The sequence below is a fragment of the Diadema antillarum genome, unplaced genomic scaffold, assembly GCF_040938485.1.
Source record: "Diadema antillarum isolate AM-2024a unplaced genomic scaffold, OU_Dant_1.0 scf00000072, whole genome shotgun sequence".
NCBI lineage: Eukaryota > Metazoa > Echinodermata > Echinoidea > Diadematoida > Diadematidae > Diadema > Diadema antillarum.
The window spans coordinates 869,789-882,243 of record NW_027270961.1 but is presented as its reverse complement, the minus strand read 5'-3'; the positions used below and the strand labels follow the sequence as shown (position 1 = coordinate 882,243).

The 12,455-nt window shown below is 37.9% G+C and overlaps 1 protein-coding gene across 1 annotated transcript in view; it reads left to right on the top strand.

Moving 5' to 3' along the window:
• The first annotated feature begins 1,973 nt into the window (after positions 1-1,973).
• LOC139717179 (ubiquitin-conjugating enzyme E2 H-like) overlaps positions 1,974-12,455 on the top strand; it is a 43,563-nt gene continuing 33,081 nt past the window's right edge. The window contains exon 1 of the mRNA XM_071628680.1: positions 1,974-2,167. Within this exon, the coding sequence (XP_071484781.1) occupies positions 1,974-2,167 (194 nt within the window). The remainder of the gene's footprint in view (positions 2,168-12,455) is intronic.

The following is a 12,455-nucleotide window of genomic DNA, read 5'->3' as shown; positions in this document are numbered from 1 at the left end:
ATGGATGTAAATAGGGACAGATGGACATGTACACTTATTAGGATTACGGTGACTATGGTAGTGAACATGCTGTTGAGATCTAGAGGCTGATTCTCCTGCTACTCCTTATGGTGGTAGTGGTGGTGATAATTATGATTACGATGATGACGATGACGATGATGACAATGACGATGATGACAATGATGACGATGGTGATGATGGTGATGATGGTGATGATGATAATGGTGGTGGTGATGATGATGATGGTGGTGATGATGGTGATGATGATGGTGATGATGATGATGATTATGGTGATGATGACGGTGATGATGATGGTGGTGGTGATGTTAACTGTGGTGGTTGTAATAGTTTAGATGCATATTATCAATACTAGGATGAATGGAAGTAATTGTTAGTAAACTTCACACAACCTGCATGGTCAGAAAAAGAGAACTAAAAAAAATGAAGACAGCAGAAAGTTTCTAGAAGACAAACACAGGGTAGATTGTACTTCTCATCAGTGGTCTGACATGAAATATCTTCATCCAATATTTCCTGAAGGAAATGGTCAAGAAATGTGTTACAAAGTACAACACAAGGACAGGCAAATCGTTTGTTCAGCAGCATGTTTCTTTACCAAAGCACACACTCGAAGTACTCTGCTTGCATTATTTTGGTAAAATCATGTTTTTCCAAGATAGCAATTTGCTTTCTCTCATGCAAATTCTAATTTGTGGAGAAGAATTAGCATCAATTGTGAAGAGTAATTTCAAACCATGTTTCAGATGACTAATTGAAAGAGCATATTAATCAGATGAAAAAAAAATCAAACTTCAGACATACATCACACATTTTTACCAAATAGTAACATTGGTTACATAAGCGTATATTTTCTGCCTTGTAGATGTTATCGGTTTGTGAAAAACTATACGATAAACATGTTTCATCAACAATTTAGCAGCTACAGCATTTTTCCTCGTTATAGTAGTCATTGCTGGGTTATTGCAATGAAACGAAGATACAATGAAACACATTTTCTACTTTAATTCATGTATGAAAAAAAAAAAGAAATTCAATAAAGGTTCGTGTCTATTCCATGGGAGATGTGTGAGTCCATAACACCATCACCTCTTCTAATTAGCATAGTGGTCACTGCTAGGAATGTTCAGGGTCTGCATAAAAAGATGCATAACTCATTTCAGGTCTGAAGCAACTGCGGTCATTATCTTTTTAGATTTCATTCTGTTCGTAGAAGTCAACTTGAAAATGGAGTGGAATAGCACTTTAACCTTTGATTGAATTGTCTGAAATGCTTTTTTAAAAAAGGAAAGAAATTATGTCTGACTTGGCAACAGATGATGATATTTAAAATATTGCATTTTGTCATAAAGTGGCAGATTGAAAGGGTGGTCAAACACCTCCCCCCCCCCCCCAAAAAAAAAAAAAAAACCTTAATAAGTCATTTGAGTCCATATGTTCTGTCTTGTACATGTGCTGAAATGATTTTATTAACTCCTGCTCGGTGATATTCAAAACTAAAATTTATTTCATACTAAGGGTTTCAGTCTATTGGTATCCTTAGTCAATTAAGCAAAATAACAACAACAAACGTCCCCGTTCTCCCTACGATATCTCTTCAATGGCTAAAACGTATTTCTTGGAAGATTTGTTTACCTAATTTGCATATTATGCAATAGATATGACCTTCCACCGGTGACCCCCGGTGCACTGTCGAAAACCTTACTTGCTTACGTCATTTTTTCCAAAAGGGTATGATATCAGGTGAACACGTATAATGTTAAGAGTAAGTTTTGTTTTATTTGAAAATCATCATGTAAAATATCAAATCGGCGTCAAGCCTGCTAACAAATATCTATTGTAGTCTTACATGAAATTGTAAGACAAATTTCTGCATTTTCCGCTATTTCAAAACCGTCAATTCTGATGTTAGTTTAGTAATTTTTAGCGACAGTGGATTATTTCCCCCGCAACAAATGGAATCGTCCAGTTCTGTCATTGTTTTGGTTCGTTCGGCAAACTTCGGTTCTGCTTGCGAGTTACTGAGGGCGGCCTGTTGTGCAGTAATCAGCTGTGTTTTCATTGACAAAAATTACCCAGAAATAGGATTTTGCAAGATGTCGTCGCCTCCACCGAATAAGAAGCGAATAGATGCAGACGTTATCAAGTTGTATCCTTTTTGATCAACATATTTTGTGTTTATTTGTACGACATTTCGTGAGATCTCGTCTCCTGCTTACGCGAGCAACGTAAGCACTGAACTGCCATTGGTTTCCGTAGATTTGTTGTACACGTATGGCAGACGTATTACACAGGCGAGTTGAGTTCGTATGCAGCTATTATCAAATTAGCAGCACGATTGTTGTCCACTTTGACGAGTGATTACTCAGCAACTTTACAGTGTCGAGCCATATATTAAGAAGGTTATAATGCTCAGCATTCATAATTATATGCACAATCCAAACTTATATTTATGCTATTCCCTTTTGTCAATGCGAGGGCATTCAGAAGTGGCTGTAGCCTGAAGCCAGTTACAGTTATTAACATTGCATGCAACTTCTATGGCTTGCATACCATTCGTAAAATCTTCTATAAATTGTGAGAGATGCATGCAAGGAGTACAGAAAAGTTAGGAATCATTGCCAACCAATGTTTTCCTGCTTCTACCTTAGTGCATGCTAATTATTAGACAGAAAGATCCGTCTGTCCGGAGGACTCTTTTGTATTTTGCCATTAACGCCGTCCTCCGTAGACAGATGGAAGGTTGTAGTACCCATTGCTGTGTGGATGTTCTTAACCACTGTCTCTATGGAAAATTGGGTGAGGTACCTCACCCTTCTCGATTGCGTCTAATTCACGGCCCTAGGTCGACAAATTTAATCTTGAATAGTTAAATCAACTATTCAAGAATAGACTTCACTCACCAGATTAATGAATAATCCAATATTTCGGTCAAATTTTCAACGCAAAACACACATCAACCAGCCCGTCGCGTCGTCACGTTCAAACTGCAGAAACATACAGTATGAATCTATTAGCCAATCACATGCGAGGTAGTTTCTACGTGTTTTTTTTACTTAATAAAGTACCTCGCATGTGATTGGTTAACAGATTCAAAATGGCGTCCTACTGCTAGCGAACGGCGATGTTGCGATATGGATAAAATTTCTGCATTATAACCGCGTTACTGTGAGTATTTTGATTGCAAAATGTGAGAAATTAACCCCAAATATTGCTGCATAATGTGTCATGTCATGTCAAACTTGTTTGAATATAAAAACGCTGTCTGAAATTTGGTTTATCGTAACGTTTGATCTGTGCGCTACTGCCACACAGGAGCTGGCATCATTGACTTCGGTCTGTATACGGAGGGGATCCGTGAAGCCAGACGCAGTCTCCGCGGAACATTCCCCGACGGACAGATACAGACCGATCTTTCGGTCAAGCTAATTATGTGCTCTTACTCAAGTAGATCTGGTATTTGATGATGAAATGAGTGGTGTACATGTTGACATTTCTTTGCCTTCTTTAATAGGAATAATAATTAGTACGCTCAGTTCATACTGCTTTAGCATTGATGAAATTTGCTTGTTTCAGAGCCAAGCATAAAAGAAGGTGATATCAAGATATCTTGTCATCATAGTTTTTTAGGATGTCCCCTGCAACACTTGGCTGTAAACAGGCCCATGCTCCACTACGGTTCGCACTGCCACCGTTCATGAGCAATGACGTCATGTCTCGCTCAGCACACTGCACGCACCATGCCATTTATCCCTATCATAGCAGACGACGACAAGCTAATATCGGTTGATGATCAGTTTGCTATCGCTTTCAACTATGAAAGGTTTTCCCTTGTTGGTCGGGTTGTTCTCCCACAATGCCTTTTGAAAATGACATCATCGCTTTCTTCCATTCATAATCTTTACGTTGATACCAAGTACTCTTCTGTGGCTTTTCAGAAAATGATGTAAATTTTCCTTGTAATTTCACCCTCTCTTATGGAATTTTTTGGCAATTTCTGCCAGGAATTTGTCATCAAAGGAGTAGTTTTGGTCGTACATGCAATTTTTTTTCATTCTCGTATTTTTTTTAATGAAATCTCGAGCGATTTGTCTGTGTTTTTTAGACAACTTTTAACGTGTGCGAGTATGTGCGAGGATGTTTGAAGTGCATAGATCATTGTTCAAAATGTGAGATTTCCGTAGCGAGTGACCTACCTGATACTTCTGCGGTGTGCAGCGAGGCTGTGAGGGTACGTACAAACGGGTTACGAGAGCGAGATAGCGTGCAGTAACTACACGCGCTGTGCTGGCAGGAAGACGAGCGAGACACACGGCCAATGCAGTGCCTTAGCTCAGCCAATCAGCAACAAGGTAAGACCTGGCAAGCACATAGCGGAGTGGAGAGAGCCCGAGAGAGAAGAGGCCAAGATATTTTTAGCTCTCTCCTTGCTGCGATCGCACAGCCGATAGTCGAGATATCAATATTCTGTACTCAATCGGGAGTGAGTAATGGAACAGAGGGCATTCTCAGTGGGTTCTTGGGCGATGTGAATTATGCATGTCGGGGATCTGCGCTTGCGCTGTGTTGACTGAGGCACTGCTTAAACTGTACATGGCATACGGCTGGCAAACCGTAATATGCTCTGTAATTCTATTTTTATAAATTAATTTATTTTGGGGGGCGGGTGGGGGGGGGGGCAAACCCATTGATTTTCCATTAGTAGTTACAACTGTATCACAACAGCTTCCCTTCTTGTCTTGTTTTAGCATCCAATGCATGCAGTGATAATATGGCCCTCTTACGAACAGGACAGTAGATAAGGAGGACCAAAGCTAACCTGTGCATGCATGAAATCTAATGACTTGCCTTCCTCTTGATTTTTGATGGCCTTTGTTGGAATTAGTGTTCTGTCTAGGAACAATGAAAAACGCTGTACACAAAATTTCTTTAATCACAGTAATAAGGTTAGCGATAAGCGCTTGAAGGATATTTTTATATTTCAAACCTTCATTCATCATATTTGATGACCATGTTTGTTCGTCAGAACTGCCACTATTGCTCAATCATAACAAAATCAGCAATTTACATGGGCTGTCTAAATTTTACACATACTCTGTCTTAATTTATATTCATGCATATTGTACACAGACTGAAAACCAGATACTGTAAAACGAGAAATGTTCGCATGCATTTGAATTTCGCGAATTTCACGAGCGGCAACATTCGTGAAATTAAACTGCACGCGAAAGTTCCTGCCTACACAATATGCGTTAGGTGCCATTAGAAAGTCATGAAAATTTCATGCTGCGAGAAAGGCCGTCGGCTCCAATTCGTGAAATTTTAATGCTGCGAATATATCATGTTTTACAGTACATGACAAACAAAAGGAATAAAGACATTCTTTTGCACTGACCCTCGACCCTGTCACCTGGAGAGTGCTAAGAGACGAGATGGAAGGTGGTTCTTCATTTTAAAGCTTCCTGATAAACGAACCACTAACAGCGCATACACAAAGAATGTCATTACGTAAATGTGCAGACACACACACACACACATGCACACACACACACACACATACATATCTCATTCATTGTGTGCATCCTACTACAGCTGCATAGCAAGTTGTGTACATCCGTTACAAGCTTGCTACTTCTGTCAGCTGCTGTTTGTGGAATACTGTCACTTTCATGTGTGACATTGAGATACAAAATTTACACATACATTAACAATCTGTTATGAACAAGAGATCAATTTGCACTTACCATGCATCATTACCTCAGCCGAGGAAGTAATTTTTTCCCAGCATTGGTTTGTTTGTTTGTTTGTCTGTGTGCAAAATAACTCAAAAAGTTGTGAACAGATTTCGATGAAACTTGCAGGAAAAGTTGATAATGACAAAAGGAATGGGTGATTAAATTTTGGTAGTGATCAAGGAATTTTTATGAATTTTTGAAGGATTTTTTTAATGTTTTGGCAAATGGGGTCAATGAACTTGGGAGTTCAAGCTGCGCATATTTGAGGTTTGCATGTATACACACACTAAAATGCGTACTCTGCTCGAGGCACCATGCAGCATGCGAGAAGCTAATGAAGTACTAGATAAACACAAGGCTTCTTTATCAAAAAGTTGGATGAACACCTATACAAATCTTGAGATTTGGATCGCTATCATATTATCCTGCTATTTTGTATGTGTGAATGCGGCTATAGGGAAATTAGGCAATTTTCAGCATGCATGTATGGGTGGAAATGAGCTGCTCGGTAGAGGTCTGTGCTCTCAGAGTGCTTTTCTAGTTAGTAATACTGTAAAAGTGGTTATTTTCGCGTGAGTAATTTTTCACGCTGAGATGGGTAAGATGAGTTTCGCTTCAGCTTGTTTTTAATTCCGCGGAATCAAGACCACAGAAACATATGGCATGCAAAAGTATTCACATGCTTTTATTTTCACGCCAACTTCTGGATGTACGAAATGCGCAAAAATTTCAACACCGCGAAAATTTCCACTTTTACAGAGTAGAGACCACTTACATGAAATATGAAAGAGCATACAATTCAAGGAGAAACTAAAAGTTTATTTAATGAAAGTCAGGTTTGAAATTGTGAGAGATCCAAAAACAAATAAAAACAAAGTGGTCCATATCAAAGGTGGGATCCACCTTTTATTAGGACCATGTTGTTTTAAGATATCTCAGCCATTCTAAAACAGATTCTCATTAAATGAACTGTTAATTCCTCTTAGAATTTTATATGCTCTTTAATATTTCTCATAAGTGGTTTCTGATCACCTCGCAAAAAAAAAGAAAAACAAGTTAAGATCTGAATCCCCATCTTAACCCGTTGAGGACGAGTCCTGGGTATCGGGAATTGCATGTTGCAGCAAAATTAGCCCGTCCTCAACAGGTTAACAAAAACTATACCATCCCTTCAATACAAATTACAGTAGACCTATTTGTGACTAACGACGGAATTATTCGTGTGCTGAGTATTTTACTTATGAACATTGGATTTGAGAAGATACTAGGAATGCTGCCTCTGTTATATAAATCCCCTCTCCAAAATCACTTGTGTTACAAGAATGCCATCAGCTAGCTATAAATAAAAAGCAATACAATACAATACATACAATACTCTTTCTCTGCATACCATATTGTCCAAACAAAACCAAAAGCAAAAGCATGTAACACACACACAGTTCATTCAATACAAACCCTTACCCCCCAACATTGGGAGATCTGAATGGAGAGTGATTTTATGACTATTTGCTTTCAGATTAAGCCTTGTGTCTGCAATTGAATCAAAGCTAAGGGGAAAACAAAAAGAACTAAAGAGAGTGGAGATCCCCATTTGTAGTCAAAGTGTAGATCAATGCAGTGCAGTGCTATTTACCAAATTTTATACTTAGCATGCTTACTGCTCAGAAGTAGAAGTGGTCATAGCTGTGCAGTTTCAAGTACAAAATTTAGTCACAGTATGTGCATGCCCGTTAGTGCAGAAATGATGATAATATAGAGAATATTGGCTCTAATGAGTGCAATTATCCCTGGCATTCCTTGAAATAAAGATATCCAATATAATTAAAGGATGGCTTTATTAATTCTAATCATTGCAGTATCTACAGAAGGCATAAACTGTAAAAAGTACTACTTAATAGTAGAATTAAAGTAGACAAAGTACTAAAACAAGAGTGACTTGCAATTGTAACACAAGTTCATTCACTCAAGCCTAGCGCAACAGGCAAGGTAATATACGGTGTAGTACTAGTATTCCACAGCTACTGTACTACAGTAACCTATGGGAGATTAATACATTAGCCTATGTGTTTCAGTGAATATGCTCAGATATTGTACATGACAATCAAGCGGACAAAATGTATGTTTTTAATGCGTTGCTAAAAATGCCTTTGCGGACCACATAAAAAAACCTGTATCTGATAAAATTATGATGAAAGTCTTGATGACTTTAAAACAATTCTGCCTTCAAGCAAGCACTCACTTCTCTTATCTGCAAAGCACTAGACAGTAGATGTCTTTTATCTTAAATGCTCCTGGGCCTTTTCATAACAGAACATATGGCATGATCTAAATCACCTCCTAGAGGTAGTCGCAGCCCTCGTGCATTGATAGCACTTTATTCAAAATTCTTGTGGTTTTCCACCATATTCTGTTCACACCAAAGCGTCATAATATTCAAAAGTGTTATATGTTCACCTGAATTTTGCAATGTGTGAAAGGGCTGTCAGAGGGATCTGATTTTATAGGCCATTATTCAAGAGTATTGCAGATAGTACCCAACACAGTGACGAACAATGAATGCAAGCAAGTTATTATCCTTTCTCTCTCTCTCTCTCTCTCTCTTTTTGTTGAACATTCATTACCCACTCACTAACCCATGAGTAATGTTCCATACATGATATATCTTTTCAATTTGTTTGTCATGATCATGTTGTTGTTTAGACAGAAATATGTTGAGACTTCTTTTTTACATTTTAAGAACAAAAGAAAGAAAAATTTGGCCCGTGCTGTTACCAAGTCATTTGTTTCAAGGTAGCATAGGCATACCCTCCATGGCAGCAGTTTCCTATGTATACTAGGATTTCCACAAACTCACACATAAACACTTTATGTGATCAGCAAGTTTAGTGAGACAGTGCAAGTATATTATTAGAGAAAGAGGAGAACAGTTTGATCTGTCTGTAGAAGGAAAGACAGGAGAGGAAAAGAAACGGAAAGACTGCAGGCTCTATCTGTCATCTGTGGTAACAATTTTGTACCTTTTCTATCCTTTTCTTGGACATGGTTCTCTTTTCCACAACATGATCAACTAAAAACAGAGCTGGGAGTCTAGGGAATTGTGCTATTAAATGTCAATGCTTTATGAATTATTGAGAGGGAAGAAGGAGAAATGAAGAATGGGCTGATTTGGATTCTCAATGAATGTTGAATGATTGTTGTCAGAACATGTCTCAGCTCATCAATAAATGGGCACTGCAGGAAAATCAGGCATACTCCTAAGTGACATATGAATGACAAACTCCACAGAGTAGTAGAACAATTTTATGTTTGGTAGCATTAGTACTGTTAAATATTAGCATGTAGCACAAGACATAGGCATCCTTTATTACATGGTCTTACACATAAAGATGTACAATTTGTACATGTAGCAGTGTTACTGTTATCGTCTATGTTTTCCTCATATTCGCTTTAGCCACATACAATTGTACCTCACTTAGTATCCATTGATTCTGCTTCTTGGAAACCAACATTGTGTTTTCTGTTCTCTCTTAAGATCACATGCTCCACTTGCAAACATGTGTGTTATTTATATCCCTTCTCAGTCACATGCACTGACAGTGTGGAATTGCAAGCAAAGTTTGCCAAGTTGACATAAAGAAACTGCATGTGACACACCCCCCACAACAACAAAACCCACCCCATGCAAAACAGACTGCAATGCACTGCATACACACATAAAGACGATTTATTAATCTTCTGTTCGACATACATTTTGTGAGAAAAGGCAACACAAACCAACAACACAAGTTTAGTGTACTTAGTAAGTGTCTCTACTGTTTCTGTAGAGATCTTGTTCTTTGTTTCTCATTCTCAGTTTTTTTCCTTGCTGCTGTACTCTAGCTTTCATGTGAACTGTTTTGTAACAGTATTTCACACATTGTGCAATAGACTCTATTAAAGCACTGAAGAGCAAGTGCATAACCATCGATAGCTCTTTTTTACTCTCCTGCACATCGTATACAGAGAATTGAAGGTTCTTGTGTGTGATAGTGGAGTAAATCATTTTAATATACTGTAAAACCAGAAATTCTCATGTGCATTTTGATTTTGTAAATTTTACAAGAGCCAAGATTTGTGAAATTGAATGCTCTCGAAAGTTCTTGTCTACATAGACTCGGTATGCTTTGAATGCCAGTGGCAATTCACGAAAATTTCATGCATCGCCACCAAATTTTCCAAAAAGACTAGGTTATGGTGGCTGATAAGGTATCTAAAATTCAAAATAAATTGTCTGAATTTCCTTTTATTTTGGACCACCAAAATTTCATATTCAAAGATTTTAGTGGCCTGAACGAGCCCCAGTTAAATTAGTGTCGAGCCCCGACTATATTTGCTATCTAGGCTAGTGTGATTACTGTAAAACCAGAAATGTTCGAATGTATTTGGATTTCTTTAATTTTGCTAATTTCGTGAGAGTCAAGATTTGCAAAATTAAAATGCATGCAAAAGTTCTTGTCTACACTATATGCTTGAATGGCAGTTGCAATTTTCAAAAATTTTATGCCACAAAAAGAATGTAGTAGTAGTCTAGTAGTCTATTTGCCTGGCTTCAGGCCCCATGAGAATTTGTATGGCTTGCAGAAAGAAATTATTGAATTGTAGAGACTGATTTAAGTGTATTGTTAAAAGTCTTGGATTTCTTTCTACTAACCATGCAGTTGTACAACTAGTTCATCATATGAAACTGATGGGAAAATGATGACTGTACTTAGAATGTCTTTGGAATAAATTTCCTTTGCCAAAAATGCTTCTTGCATGAACAAGTACTGAACATGCTTTTCAAACTGCTCACATCTGCCTTGAGTCAGTGATATACCACACAGTTGCTTTCAGGATGAGGCATGGCAGGTCCTTGACTTTTACTGCACCTTGCCATGCTAGCAATATCTGTATTCCATCATGTTTTTACATTGTACATTATGTTTATCTATTGAATTTTGCTGCATCTCTGAGTAATGAAGCAAAGGTGATTTGGCCATGACTGTGCATGAGTTGATATCGCTGTGTAATCAGTCTGGTGGACCATACTAAAGTAGTATGAATTATGCATTCTTTTGTTAAGCCCTACTCATCATAGGGCTATGACTGAACCTTATACAGTGAAATCAAGGCATGAAATAGACTGACCTTCTCCCAATTTAAATAAACAACATTATATACCTCATCTGATGAATCCTTGATTATGATTAGTCAAAGAAGCAGTCACTAGTTTTCGCTATACTGCATGGCAGTCACCTGCATAATACATGTTTAAGTGTATTTGCACGTTGTTAAAAAAAGGGTACTTTATGTAATTTTTCTGACCAGCAGCATGACAACTCATTTCAGTTGCTAAATTAAGCATAAATATCTTAAATCAAGTGAGATTTAGTATATAAAACAAATGTTGACTGCTTCTTTGCAGGTCATGGTTGAAACTATTTGCCCTGCTTGATTTCTCAATTTCTTACCTTTGTATCAGGGCATAGCACTGTTGAGAAATCACCTCCAGGCAATTAATTTTAACCATGCCCCTAAAAGCAGCTGATATTTGTATACTACCTGCACATTTTTAGACCATTTTATATTGTAAAATGCCTCCATCGTTCATGGAATACATTGTGTGTTGAGATGAATCCCTAGGCTCCATGTTGATATACCACATCCTTGTGCTCAAGTTGCTTTATACACATATAGCTCTTCGAACGTAGAGAAAAGCAATTCACAATGTTTCTTTCATTATTTTGCAACAGCATGAAAAACTGTACATTCTTAATTGTTGAATACTCATGTGCAGTGAAGGTTCAGGCGATGAAGTTGCTAACAGAGTGTAGAAAACATTTTCAAAGTATTTGTAGCTCACATGACCTCGCCAAAATAAGCTGTGACCCAAACCCATTATCCCACTTACCAATATCTTTGGCTTTTCATCAAGTCTTGAGTTGCGTCTTACAATACATGTATTTGAATTATGGCGTCTCCCTTGAAATCCATGATGTATGGTCATTTAGATTTATGACTGTCTAGTCAGCCATAGCTCACTGAATCTATTTTCATTGCTGTGCCTACATTGTACACCAGGGTACCAACTCTTTCAAGATCATCAATGTCACTTTCCACTTCACACGAGGTATCTAATCTTAAAGATTAGCTCAAAGCTTTTAAAAGTGATGATTAGCTCTTAGTTTAGCCCCATGAAGATGCGCTCAAAACTTAGCAATCTCTAAGATTAGTCAATGATTAGAACCACAAGATTTCTTAGGGTTTATGCTCTAAACAGGAGCTGAGGGGGATCCCCGCTCGTAGTTAAACATCATGTAGACATGATAATCAGCAAGCTCAAAAGGTAGCATGACTTCTCCATGACCCCATTCTCCCTTCGCTTTCGGGTCAACCTCCAGTGTGTGTTGTACACTACTTCATCATTGCACATTATCAGGTACCGGTATATGGTTACACGTAGCTCTCCATGTATGTATTTCTGTGGTTTAATCATCTAAAAGGGGCTCTTCCCGAAAGTTTAATTGTAAATATTAGGAGTCATCTGGACATGCATCGTAGTTTGAAACTACAAGCTAATCATCAAAGTGTAAAAACTTTGAAGACTACAAATGTCATGTGAACCTAACTAATGAAGTACAAATCTCGGCAATGGGCTAAGAAGGGTTAAAGGGTAATCTCATG